The 14,281-nt window shown below is 39.9% G+C and overlaps 1 protein-coding gene across 3 annotated transcripts in view; it reads left to right on the top strand.

Annotated features, from left to right (window-relative positions):
* The window catches only part of NTRK2 (neurotrophic receptor tyrosine kinase 2), a 323,265-nt gene that overhangs the window by 35,952 nt on the left and 273,032 nt on the right, over positions 1-14,281 (top strand). For all 3 annotated transcript variants that reach the window (XM_044265786.1, XM_044265787.1, XM_044265788.1), the window contains exons 6-8: positions 10,284-10,420; positions 10,943-11,075; positions 13,677-13,982. In XM_044265786.1, coding sequence (XP_044121721.1) covers positions 10,284-10,420; positions 10,943-11,075; positions 13,677-13,982 — 576 coding nt within the window. The remainder of the gene's footprint in view (positions 1-10,283; positions 10,421-10,942; positions 11,076-13,676; positions 13,983-14,281) is intronic.

Below are 14,281 nucleotides of genomic sequence, written 5' to 3'. Positions count from 1 at the left end.
GCTGTTCATTTTTAAGGAGAATGTCATGAAAGGAAAGATAAGTATTTGTTTTTTAACCCTGAAGGGGCTTACGAGAGAGCAGTTACTCTTCCCACAGATTTCTCTCTCCTCGAGCCCTGTGGCTTCCTAACAGGGGAATCAGGCTTTGTTCTCTTGCCAACTTTCCTCAGCTCTCTTTGCTAGCCAACACTTAAAACAAAAACAAAAACAAAAACAAAAACCAACTTTTAATATATATCTTTTCCTGATCGATAAGAGGGCGACTGTGCTCTGTTCTGGTATAAATTTGCACCGCTGAGAGAAATCGCCTAGAGGGACAAGAAATTCAGCATAGAGTCACCTGGCTTCTTGGCCAGCTTCCCAAGTTCATGGCTGTTGTGACCACATTGGTTCGGCCACGACTGAAAGGAAGGAAGAGAGAGCAGGGAGCTCCCGCTTTGATTCCTCAAACGGCCCCATAATAGACATCTGCATTGCCCTTGCCTGAAACCACTTCTTTTCTTAAACTTTAATTTTTGGCTGTGTTGTCTTGACAGTTTCCAGTGATGTGACCCACCTGATGTGTTGTTGTGAGACTGTAGTGACTGGAGAGGGCGAGAGTGGGAGGGAACCGGTCCTCATTTTTCCTGATGAATTTGTCAGTTTTTATTAATTTTCTGCTTGCTGCAAATTAATCAATGAATTGTGTGTGTGAGGGACTTTGGGAATTCACTGTCCTGACTCAGAGGGAATGGGCTTGATTGCTCGGTTGGGATGATTACGTTCATGGTAACATTCACACCTGATTTCAGTGTCGGTGATGCTTTTCAAAAAGCAACACTGTAAAAAAGGCGAATGGATACACTTATTTCTCTACAGATTTTGTACTCAGACTGTTTTGTTGTTTGTCTATTGATTTTTTTTTCTTTCCAAGTGTTTTTTTACTTATTTGTGATTGCACAAGTATTGTTGATACATTTTGTGGTTAAAAAGAACCTGTATTACACATAAAGCTTGTGTTTTTTTGTTTGTGATCATTTCAGGTTAGTGGTTATGGATCTATAATGTTCTAGTTAATCAATGCATGGGATTTGTGATAGAATCTATCTAATTACATTAAAATTTCCACATTGATGGCATTTAGCTTATTTCCCATCTTTCATCACTCCAGAAATGTTAGAATGAGCGTCTTTGCATGTGCTCTTTGTACCTGTGTACAGATGAAAAGGTTTTCCTACAGTACAGAGCAGGAAGCAGAAGTTTTGGCTTAGGTTTATACATTAAAAAATAGTTGTACTAATTTATAGCCACTCCAGCAAAGCATATCTTGATATTAAGAAACTTCTTATCTGTTTGTTTTTCTAAAAAAACGGTAGGTCATCGCTTTTTGGTTTGCATTTTCCTGATGACTGTTGGGTATCTTCTGTGTTTGGGGAACATTATGTTTATTCTTCAGTGGTTTGCCTATTTATAACCTTTGTCTATTTTTCTATAGTGTTTTCCTTTTCCACTTCTAGTGTGTTTTGTTTTTTTTTTTCTTAACTTGTTTGAAGGTTATTAATTATGTTTCTATGTTTTTGGAAATATAGGATACTCAAATATTCACCACTCATATTAAAACATATTTTTCTTTTAAGTACCTAGAGATGGCTCCCAGCAAGAGAAGAAGGGAGAGTTTTATTTTCTTTTACTTTCTCTTCCCATCTCTCAGATTGTTGTCAACTAGGATTTTATTTGTAGGTTGTTACTTGACTGTTTTGAAGATTTACCATTTCTTTGTATGTATCATTAACTTTTGTATCCTACTGCCATTTGGAGTGGCTTTTCTTTTTGCTGGTGTGTATCCTCTAATATTTCTCTCAGAGAAGCTAAAAAGCATAAAATCTTCACGTTCTCGCCTGGTGGAAAATCAGATTGTGTTTGTTCTTCTCAGTGGAATTGGCCGAGTATGAAACCCTAGACTCGAAAGAATTCCTTTTAGACCTTTACAGATACTATATCATGTTCTTGTATTCAGTGTCACTGATGAGAGGTTGAGGCCAGTTTTATGTTTGCTTCTTGACAGGGAACCTATGCTTTTCTTTACCTTCTAGAAGCTTTAAAGAGTTTCTCCTTTTTCAAGTTATTCTAAAATTTTTACCACAGCATACTTAGGGGTGTGTGTGTGTGTGTGTGTGTGTGTGTGTGTTTAAAAATTTATTGTTTGACATGCAGCCTACTCTTTCAGGGTTTTTCTCCTAGTTTTGGAAGAGTTTTCTAATTTATGTAGATGGTTGTTTACACTTACAGCTCCACCCACCGTACCCCTCAGCCTCAGTAGCTCTTTCCATCTGCTTGTCTTTTTGTGTTGTGTTACAGGGAAATGGCTTGACTCACTCCTTTGGCCTTCACCCGTTTTTGCAGATACAGAATTTTTCTCCGTTTCTAATTTCTGCAATCTCTACTGACTTTTTTTTGGTGTTTTTTTTGTTGTTGTTGTTGTTGTTGTTTTTGTTTTTGTTTTTTTTGTAACTGAAACACCTTTTCCCATGTTGGAGTTCATCTTATCTCTAGGGTGTCACCAGCACCTAGCACTACTGATTTTTTCTAGTAAGTTTCCCATACTTGTTGCTTCTTGTTGGATGTTGTGTCCACAATGAGTGGGTAGGGACAGTTTGGGGACACACTATTGTGTGTGTCCTGAACCAGTGGCCCTGTGGCTCAGCCAAGGCACTCTGTCTTGCCGTCTGCCCCGTCATTTTTGGGTCAGCCTAGAGCCTCCCTATTTTGTGTAGGGAATACTTATGTGCCCCTTTGGGGCTGGGCTCATTTTCTTTCATTACACTGTCTTGCTTTCTCTTGTTCAGGGGTTTCTCACGGTGTCTTATCCACTAGCAGTATGCCGTCTCATTTTCTAACATGGTTCTGGAGTTTCCAAAAATTTTCTAGAGATTAGAGATCAGAAGGGGACGCTTTGGTTTGGAGCTTAGTCTTATATTACTTTTCTTCATCACGTTTTCCCAGTTTGGGCTCTTTAAAGAGAAGTTAGACAAATTGAGCAGTAGATTTATACAAGGTGGTTGGATTTAAATTTTTTCTGAAAGTCCATACTAAAGAAATCAGATAACATGTCACTGTCTTTAACTTAGATGTCTTGTTTAGAGCATGGATTTGTGGTTGGTTGGCTTTTCTTTTAGGTCTTGCTCTTTGCAGACTTAAAATATATCTGTTGTGTTTAATTGCATCATGGATTCATGGAACTCATCTTCATTTCTTCTTCTTTTTTTTTTTGGATGCAACTTGTTAGCTAAGTGTAAGGGTCACTTATCAGAGTATTGTATGGTCTTGTGTGTTTGTTTCAGCATCGTAAACCAACGATTTGCAATAACTATGGTTACTCCCTTAATTTGCAACTGGTAACATCTTAATTTCAATAAGAAAGAGCTACTCAGACTTCATTCATTTGTTAGATGGGTTTTCTTTAAAAACTTCCCCTTTTAGTATTTCACCATGTAAGTATTATATGAACAAACTCTTTACATTTTATAAGCAAAAATACATCCTCCATGGTATCAACGTATCCCTTGAATGTAATAGGCTTTGATTAGTGTTTGCTGAATTCACCAATTAATAAATGCATGAACCACGGATGTTGTAGTAATGATCGCATTGGATCAGATTTTTATATAGTGGTGCAGATATTTCAGTTACAATAACTTAAAGATTTATATTATTCTAGCTAAATTATAATTTACATAAATTATAATTATTCCATATATTAACATTTTGTCATTCCCTCTGAAATTTCTGTCATCATCCCATTTTGAAAGAGTCTCACGTTCCTCCTACCCTTAGTGATAAAGGGAACATGGTAGGTGGGTCTGGGAAGTTTAATGGCCATGTTACCATTAGCAGCACGGTCAGAATGTCTCACAGTATTTTTCTAGCAGCCCCTCCTGGCGTGAATTACTGTAAATTTATTCATGCTGGGAAACATGTTGTGGTCTGTTTCTCCACAAGGTCCTTTTTAACTTTAGGAAAACTGTATTAATTGCAAGGCAACAAAACACATTCTTCTAAAATTTCCACAGTAATTTGAAAAAAGAGTCGCTAGGCACACTGGTTCTGAAGACAGAGATCAAATCACCCAAGTTCTAAAGAAAGGTTCTTTCACCAAGGCTGTTGTGCTGATCTAATACAAGAACACGTCTGCCACTTTGATTGATCTTCAGCATTTAGTTTTGCAATCATTTCCCCTCACTAAATGAGATTATTAAAGAACAGGATACTTTATACTTGAAACTTTTTTTTATCCTATAATTAGGATTTAAATCTCCAGAAGAGAGTTTCTTCAGGAGGTGTTAACAGTGGCTGAGATGTTCTGTTATAAGTAGACGGCAAATGCATGTAAGAAAGGCATATTCCTCTGGGTCATTATCAAAACAATCCCTCAACCCATTTTACTAGTAACTGGTTACCGTAGAACATGCTAGTCCCACAGTGAATATAAGGTGGTAATTCACTTGATGCTTGGACTGTACGGCTACTATAGAAAACTCCCTTAATGGTCCCACGAGTTGAAATCAGTCCTGCCTTTGGTTTCCTTGTTATTTATAACAACAATTCCAATTTTCCACTTCCCCAACCCTAAGACTTTCAGTGTAGAGGTTCCTTAAGACCCATCAACAAAATATTATTTATGATGGGAGAGGTCAGTTCGCAGGTGCGTGGGAAAAGAAGGCTGGTTCCTTGAGGTAAATTGGTTTTCCTGATTTCTTTTTAAGATGTGCTCTTGGTTGTTACGCTGTGGTTTGTAGTACCTGTCTACTTAGCATGTTTGTACATGCTTTGTTTCAAACCAGGAAACCAGACTGATTGCAATTGTGCTTTGGTAGAGCTTATGGGAGATTTGGGGCAAATGCTATGTCGGTACTCTGGAAGTTAGATTGGTATAACATATTAATTTCTTACCACCTTAGCTGGATTGACTTGTTGTTTCTTCTCTGAAAAACAAAAACAAAAACAATAACAAAAAACAGAAAACAAAAAACAAAAACAAAACAAAACAAAAAACCCCAAAACAAAACAAAACAAAAAACCAAACCAAAAAAACATGTACGAAGTCTAGTTTGCCAGGTTGCTTTGCTTTTACTGGGGATCAGGTTCTGTTTCCTAAAACACAGCAAGCCACACAGTGGACCATTGTTTTCCTTTGTCTTTTTAGAATGGCAAATAAAGCTGTTTTTTCCCAACCTGTCAGCCACTGACACAGTTTTTGTGTTTAGAAGTTTCCTCGTTGCTTTCACTGTAATGACATGGTTCACACAAGTATAGAAGCACAATTTCCAATTTGGGCTTGGAAAGTCACTTTGCTAATTTTCTGTCATTTTTGTAACTGGGTGTAAAGCAGCTACTTCTAAATAGGTCAGGCTCGTTCTGGCTTCTTTCCTGGTAGTGAAATATATATGCTTTAAGAGACAGAGAAATTGGAAGATATGCCAAAAGGAGAGAACATGAGAGGAGAGGAGAGAGTAGACAAAAATCATAATTTATTTGAATATTTTACATACAGAATGATGACCAAACACAAAATGAACAGAGCTTAAACAAGATTGTTTAAAACAAGATGAGAAAGAACATAGTCCATACTTAGAGGTGAAAAATAAAGCCCAGTCCTGACCCCTTTCACTCACTGCAAAGCTGAGTTAATAACTCAAAATGATTAGAGGTTAGTTTTCCTCAATGATTAGAAAGTGAGACCCTGCCTACTTTTGTTTGTGGGGATAGATTGACTGAATTTATTTTTACCTAAATATTGTGCTAATGAGCGTTTCTTGTCCCTTTGGAATGGTGATAAAGGAAAGGAGAGAACCTGCATATTTTAAATTAGTGATCCTAAGACATAGTCAGCTGTCCGGAAGTGTGTGCTCATAAAAGGGAACAGAGGCAGGGCGGAGCCCAGTAAAGGAGGCAGCCAATCCATGTGTGGTTGGTTAAGGCCGTGGACAGAAAGAGGAAGGTCAAGCCCAGTTCCCACTCGTTAGCTGTTTAGTTGTGGTACTTGATAAACCTTAACTTTGTCTGGAAATAGTAATGACACCTACTTGCAAGAGTCTTTAGGATGCCAAATAACCTAATATCTAGAATATTGCAGATGAGGTCTAGCGCATATTAAGTACTCAATAAACATGAGTTATTAATGTTATTCATACCATTGATATGAATATGTAGCCTTAAGTATATTTTACATCTAGTATATTTTACATCTAGATTTAAATACGTGTGTCTCTTTTAGTTCGTCAGGTTACTTCAAATAAAAATAACAAAGCCACAAGATACCACAGAGAAAGGGTATACTCAAAACAGCTGGGGGAATATAAGATCCATGGAAGTGAACCGATTCTTTTGGAGCAGGACTTCTGGGAGCTTTTTCATATGTAATGTGCATAGTAAACATCCAGAGTTATGGAAGTTACTATAGGCTCTTACTTTTTTGAATCTTACATTCTCACCGTCCCCCCCACCCCCCCCAACACGGAGTGTGTCAAAGAGTCTGATTTCCACAGAACACACTTTGGGGAAAGTTCCATGGATGAGCTGATTGCTCGGGCCCCTGCTGGGTTTAGGAATAATGGTCATAGACCCCAAAACCTAGTGAGCAATTGTCCACCCCAACACCCTTCGTCTAAACCCTTGCTACTCAAAGTGTGGTCTGTGGAACAGGGAGTTTGCTCCATGGGTTGGGCTGCAATGCAGACCTACTGGAAAGAAGCAGTGTTTCTAATCAGATCTGCTGGTGAGTCACACGCACATTACAGTTTAGGAAGCCCTGGTCTAAAGGAAGTCAGCCTTTTCTCCACGTGGCTGGTGACTTCCTGCTGAGGTCCGTAGGCTGTGCATCCTTTCTGAACACATCCGGGTCAAGACACATTGACACAGGGGCGTCTGTGTGGACTCTGGGTGGCTGGTCAACTCTGCTGTCCAGGGAGGTTTCTCAGAGTGCAGAGGAAGACCTCTCGGAGGCTTAAATCAGGATCCCATGACAGTAGGGCTGGAAGCTCTTGGAAGCACTGCTGAGCTTTGCTCTGTACTTGTGCCGATTTCAAATCTTATTAAGCCAGGAAGTAGTGCCTGGCAAATGGTTTATCCTGCCTTGGCTGTTCATGCCGCCCAATTCATTTTTATTGTGCTAATTAAACCTCAAGTGATATTTCAAGTACAGATTGTTTTTTCCATTATTGAATCTCTGGCCAGCATATTAATGCTTTAGAATTAACGTGAGTCAGATGCTTACTCATTTGTGGAAGACTTTACATCTAGAAGATCTAGACTTGGCCAATTTTGCAGATTCTTTTGGAGACTGCTGTGACAGGGTGATACAATTCTCTATAAATAAAGGAGACTCATTCTTCCTTCACAAATAGACACATAATTATTTTCTAAATGAACTAAATTCTGAGTTATAGATACATGTTAGTATTTATGCTAAAATGGATCTATGCCATCTGGGAAGGAAGTAGAGTGTAGTAGTGAAGACCTTGAGCTTTTGGTCCGAATCCCCGGTCTACAGGTACGTAGGCAATTTTGGGACATGTATTAGACTTTTCCGGAACTCATATTCTTTGTTAATTAGATGAGGACAAACACTTAACTTCATGATGGTTGTAAGGGTTACATGAACCAGTCACTGAAAATACTAGAAAAAAGGTTCTGGCTCAATGAAAGCCTAGTAAATGATAGTACTATTACTGTAACTAAACACACATTTTTTTTAGCATTGTTTATATAAATTTAGGCTTGATGGAAGAGACTACACTAAATTTTCTTGGAGAAATAGAGATTATGGCATAACATTCTCTCTTGAGAATCTCTCTTTTAAATTTTTTTTTTCTGCTCAGAATTTCCAAACTATTATATGCATTTATAGGAAGTAGGAAATTCATCCCATAGTTTGTATTCAAGGTGCCAAGAGGGATATGTCCACGATCTGTTGGTGGAGGAGGTCATACCCTGAGGACAAGCACCAGGGCAGGCCCTGGCTCTGTGATCCCTCCACAATCAGCAGATAAATCTCTAAGCACAAGGAAATGGCAGAGGAGTCAACAGGATGCAAATGGTTGGAAGCTGGAAAGCAGACAGACGAATAGAAACTGAGCTGATGGTTGAGAATGCTGGTTACCAGGTTGGCAGAGGGCAAAGGCAAGAGGAAATTGCTTTGGGATGCAGCTACCAGGCTCAGGAAGAAGCAGGCTTGCAGGCAGCACCAATCCCAAGAGAGTGGGTCAAGTCCCGGATGGAGCCATTAGTCCCATTTTCACTCCATACAATCCAGGTGACTGTACCCCTCCCTCCTCAGCAGAAAACTGAAGGTTTATTCTCTAAAGAGTATTAAGTCAGTATTATGAGGAACTCCAGAAAGAGCTGAGGCTGTGAGAACCATAGAGAGAAGGATGGATTTACATACCAAATATCGATATTTCCGTCTTACTTCCTCTTCCGGGTAGGACACTGGAAGAGCATTATCTGAATAATCTGACCAGACTCTGTCCCAAAATGACCGAATGATATCGACATCAGGAGGTACCCAGGAAAAAGGCTTAGAATATGGCCCTACAAGGAAACCCACCGTTAAATGCACAACGTTTCTAGTGCCTTGTTCTTAAAGATGTCTGAACAGCCAGTGATACCCACTGTTTGAGAAAAGCTTATAACAAGAGACAAATAACCAAACAAAAAGATGAAGGAAAACAAGTTGCCAGAAACAATGTTGATGCGGAGAGAAGAAAAGTTCAAAAAGAAATGAGTAAGATCTCAGAGAGATCAGGCCATGTTGCACCCAGGAGACAAACAGGGTCCTATATAAATAGACCATCCAGGAGCAAAAGAAGAGCCTTGGAAGCTAAAATATGACAGATTGAAAACCTCTGAGTATGAAACTCAGAGTCTTAGGGGGCATTTTTGAAACCCTGTGAAAGATAGAACACAGTTTTCTGTGGGTTGCTGACAGGAAAGTTTCGGAAGAGTCTTGATGGGCACTGAAAGCCGGGTCTGGTTGGGAAGTCCTCTGTCGATGGTAGGGACACCCCGAGACAGACCCCTGGGACAGTCTCGTTCCAGGCTGGTTTTGGTCATAAAGAAGAATGACTTGGTCAGGAAGGACTGTGTGGTGGGAGAGGAGTTTATACACAGTTCTGTGGAGTCAGTGGGTCAGGGTCACCCTAGGTGGGTGCTTTATTGCAGTTGATGAGTATTGAAGATGAATTGCCTTTTCTGACCTCCGGGTTGCTCCTGAGTTCATGAGGCATTGTAGGTGTAGGGGACACAACTGTAGGGTGAATGCAGCCCCTAGCAGTTTCTGATACCAAGTGAGGGACTAGCTAGACAGGCAGGACCTGGCATACGGTTATTACGCTCTCTGGGACATACCTTCATACAGAAAATACTGTGAGTCCCATGTGAGTTAAAGCAGTGTAAACACCCAATAGGTGTGATAGTTTAAGGAAGTGGTAATGGCATCAATAAAGCTTTTGAAATGTGGGAGTATAGATCCTTGTGACTTTTTAAAAAAATCATACTGGAAATTTTACTATAACCCATTTTTCCCTTGATATTGAACTATGACTCATTTAGCTTTGGGACATTCTGATATTTTAATGGTCCAGCTTCATGTGTGAAGAATGCTTTAATACTGCATTTTCTTGGGGCACCTCAGTCGGTTAAGCATCCCACTCTTGGTTTGAGCTTGAGTCATGATCTCAGGGTCCTGAGATTGAGCCCCGCGTTGAGCTCTGCACTGGGGCTGGAGTGCGTTCCAGAGTCTTTCTCTCCCTCTCCCTGTGCCCCTCCCTCCCTCTAAAAACAAATACACCCCCCCCCCAAGCTACATTCTCTTCTGTAATCTGACTGTCTCAAAATGTAGAACTGATGGTGGGGTCATCTTTATGAGTCACTTAGCATAAAAAATGGATTTATGCAAAAATATGGAAGCAACAAAGGGGAAAATGAGAACAACAAGACAAGATGGTCTACAGATACCAATTTATGTTTTATAAACTAGATTTTTTAATAGTAAAAAGTTATGCTGCAATAACACTTTTAAGCAATGTGCAAAATTTGTTTTCAAATCTCATAACTGCACATTTTTGGTGCACCTTAAACCTGTAAAGCTTACCAACCCAGCACTTTTTCAGATCAACATAAATCTGTCTCGGAAAGTAAATAATTACTGATTCTAAAGCATGAAGAGTTTCTGATTTTTTGCTATTACTTTGACAATGCATCAGATGATTCATATATGTCTCCACTTGACTTTTCTTGTTCCACAGGTTTGCCATCAGCAAATTTGGCTGCACCTAACCTCACTGTGGAGGAGGGAAAGTCTATCACATTATCTTGTAGCGTTGAAGGCGATCCAGTCCCGAATTTGTACTGGGATGTCGGTAATCTGGTTTCCAAACATATGGTAAGGCTTTTGTTTGGCTCTGGGTTCCTGGAGAGATGAGAGTGTCTCAGAACTTAGATTGGATTCATCTAAGGGATCATCATCCCTTAATATTTTATAGGACCATACGAGAAATTTATGATGAGTTTTCGATGTACGTTTACTTTCTGTTCATTCTTTTAATTAACAAAGAGGAGGGCAGGTTTGCATTTGAGTTGTGTATATCCAGTAGATTAGAGTCTCTGGGTCTCTAGTGAGCTTCTTGTGTCCTTGTAGCAAGGTAAGGGATGTTCCTTGTGGTCTTTTCCCTTGGAGAGAGGTAGATAGGAATCCAAGGATTAAAGAAACTTTGCTCTTTGAACAGTTATACTCTAGAGAAATAGAATAGCTCTGGATTTACACTTCTGCCTGGCCCCAGTTCAGGCCAGAAACCTTTTCTAATGGTGTATATTTTTTTCTTTAGGTAGGGGGAGAAACCCCAAGTCTTACCACTTTGGGATCAGCCCTAATAAGGATTGTTTTTGTCTGTTAATTCATTTGTAGAATGAAACAAGCCACATGCAGGGCTCCTTAAGGATAACTAACATTTCATCTGATGACAGTGGAAAGCAGATCTCCTGTGTGGCAGAAAATCTTGTAGGAGAAGACCAAGATTCTGTGAACCTCACTGTACATTGTACGTAATCAGAGGGGCATATGCTTTTAATAGCCTATGATTGTGGACACACATGCCTTTGTCACTGGGGCCCCCTGGGTGCTGCTTAAGTGTCAAAAAAAAAAAAAGTGTGTGCAGTGTTTTGTGTGTATTTTTTTAAAAGAAATATCAGTGTTCTATTTCTGCAAATCTCTCTTACACATGCATGTCTTTCTTTTAAGCTGTTTTTTTTTTTAAATCTTAAGTTTATCTTCTTGTGTCTTCCCCTGTATTTTTTTTTTTTTTGAGAGAATGTATTTTGAGCTGGTTATTCTCCTCTTGTTAATCAGTTTTTGTTTAGGTTCTGATACACCAGTTTCTAAAATCTTGTTCTCTATAAAAACAATATGAAGATTTAAATTTATGTCACCTAAAGCACAGTCTATTCACGAACACCCGAGTGTGCTGTTGACACGATAAAACCTCATTAGCTTGACATCAAGTTTTTGTGGGCAGGTTGGCGGAGTCCTGCCTAAATGACTGAAAATTATTATTACCTGCAGAAAACGTTTATTATGATGGGTTTATATTTCTGTATACGTTCAAACTAAGATACGGGCCATTATGTTTCTTCAGTATGAGCATTATTTTCCAGTATTAAAAATCATCCACACTTATCTTAACATTCCAGATTGTAGCGTTTCGTGTGAACATGTACTCCAGTAAAAAAATCACATATACTTTGCACATCGTTCCAAATTCTGAGCTAATCTGGTATAAATTCATGAGGTTTTACTGTGTCTGGGTCAGGATTTGGATGAGAAAACCACAAGTGGGCACGTGTGTATGTACGAATACACATTACGCACATGCAGACACATGGATACACTGGCTAGTGTTCACCCACGGCACAAATTCCATACGTGATTGTTGGGGTGCATGACTGCAGTCACCAACCGTAATCCTTTGTCACTGTCAGCACAACCTCTATGCCCAGTAGGTACTGGACTTATAATTTCTCATCATTTTGACCCACCCAGACGCCTGAAATCAATGTTATCCCCAAACACATGCAGCCAGCTTCCAACTTTATGTCTTTAAGTCAACATTTCATCAAAAGCTTTTTTGAGCATGGTAGAAGGAATAAATGGGTCCTGAGCATGGGGGCCTGGGCTGGTGGGAGGAAAGTAAGTGTTGTTCCTACCCTGCTGGGGTCCTTGTATTTGTAACACAGATCAGGACGCTCACATTCAAAATTTCCTCTTGTAATATCTATGGTGGTCACCATGGTCTGAGGAATTGACCTTATCTATCAAAATCTAGATCAAGAATAAAAGGAATAAGTGGTGAAGAATTTTAACAACTGCAACAGCTTTGGTAGTGCCTCTGGCCAAAGTGTTAGCAGGCTGTATTTACCCTCCTTGTGTGATGAACACGTACCACAAGAAGCAGGGTCAAGAGGGAAGGGCTTCTGGGTCGGACATCAGGAGACCAGGATCCCTGTTCCAGATCTGTCTCGCCGCTCAACTTGGCCAAGTCCTTTAACCCCACTGGACTTGGGTTTCCTGACCTGAGAAAAGACGCTATGAGGTCTCTGGAGGTATTTTCCAGTCCTCAGTTGTATTATTATCAAAGTCAGACCACATTAAAATAAACAACTATGAGGGACTTTAAATACCTTTCCTCAGGATAAGCACTCTGTTTAAAGATGTTACTTGAAGGTTTGTTTCCCCAAAGGATAGAGTGCTTTATTTTTAAAGTTAAAGTAATCTCTAGTTTGTTTGTCTAAGTTTGGATAGAACCCCAGACATTTAGAAAGGATCAAAACATTGGCTTCTGAAATCTAGCAAAAATGGAGTGTGCTGTAATGAAATGTGATGCTTTTTTTTTTTTTAAGGGGTTTATTTGTTTGAGAGAGAGAGAGAAAGCAAGCAGGGGGAGGGGTGGAGGGTGAGAGAGAGAGAATCTTCAGCAGACTCCCCACCGAGTGCAGGGCCTAAGTGGGACTTGATCTCACAACTCTGAGATCATGACTTGAGAGCCCCCTAGGCACCTTTAAAGAGCATTTACTATTGGCAATCGGCAAAAAGTACCAATTAATCATACTTTATAATCAGTTTGCATTGGTAGGAGCATTCATAGCCTTAGTCAATTCGATCTGTTCTCGATAAGTGATGTCAGATTCAGGCTTCCGGCAAGATTTCCAAGGTCATTTTTGTCCGTATTTGTGTTGTTTAGTGAAGGACCATAAAAAACAGTGCCCCTCAGCATTTTGGTGACAAATCTACATAAGATCAAGGCGTATTTATTCGAAACCAAAGTTGACTTCAAATGAACCCTTTTCTGCTGTCAGAAATCTCCATGATCTATTTGGAGCTGGTTCTCACGCTGAATAGATTTGAAAAATGACTATGATTCATGGGTCTTAAGTATAGGGAAAGGAGTCTCTTTGAAGCTCTCTGTAGGGAGTTCAATCAGCCTTGATGATGATTCAAAATATTGATGGATTCCAGAGTTGCCGGTCCTGTATTTTCTTAAACCAAAGGGTCCTTGAATAAAATCCCCTATTGATGACACAGAAATCTGGAGATGGGGAGAATTCTGAGCATTCTGGTGCTATTAACTCTCTCTTTTTCAATTTAGTTGCTCCAACTATCACATTTCTCGAATCTCCAACCTCAGACCACCACTGGTGCATTCCATTCACTGTGAAAGGCAACCCCAAACCAGCGCTTCAGTGGTTCTATAACGGAGCCATATTGAATGAGTCCAAGTACATCTGTACTAAAATCCATGTTACCAATCACACGGAGTACCATGGCTGCCTCCAGCTGGATAATCCCACTCACATGAACAATGGGGACTACAAGTTAGTAGCCAAGAATGAGTACGGGAAGGATGAGAAACAGATTTCTGCTCACTTCATGGGCTGGCCTGGAATCGATGATGGTGAGTACCTGGCGCTTCAGCACGGGGTGGGGGGAGTGGGACAGGGGATGATCGGGCCTGTCACCAACTGTTGACAAAATGGTGCTTACAGTAAACCACTCCCAGGTCCAGTGGCTTAAAACACCAGTATTTAGTCTTGCTTATGGGTCAGAGGGGCTGTTTTGTTCCGTGTGTCTTTATTCTGGGGTATAGGTGAAGAAGTACCAGCTACATAAGAGACCTGCTTCATAGTAGCTAGTGTAGACGGCAAGCAAGCAACTAGAAATAGGCTTGGCATCTCGGGGACTAGCTTTGGTACT

Source organism: Neovison vison, chromosome 9 (genome assembly GCF_020171115.1).
Source record: "Neovison vison isolate M4711 chromosome 9, ASM_NN_V1, whole genome shotgun sequence".
Taxonomy (NCBI): Eukaryota; Metazoa; Chordata; class Mammalia; order Carnivora; family Mustelidae; genus Neogale; species Neogale vison.
This window is presented reverse-complemented; position numbering and strand designations above follow the sequence as displayed.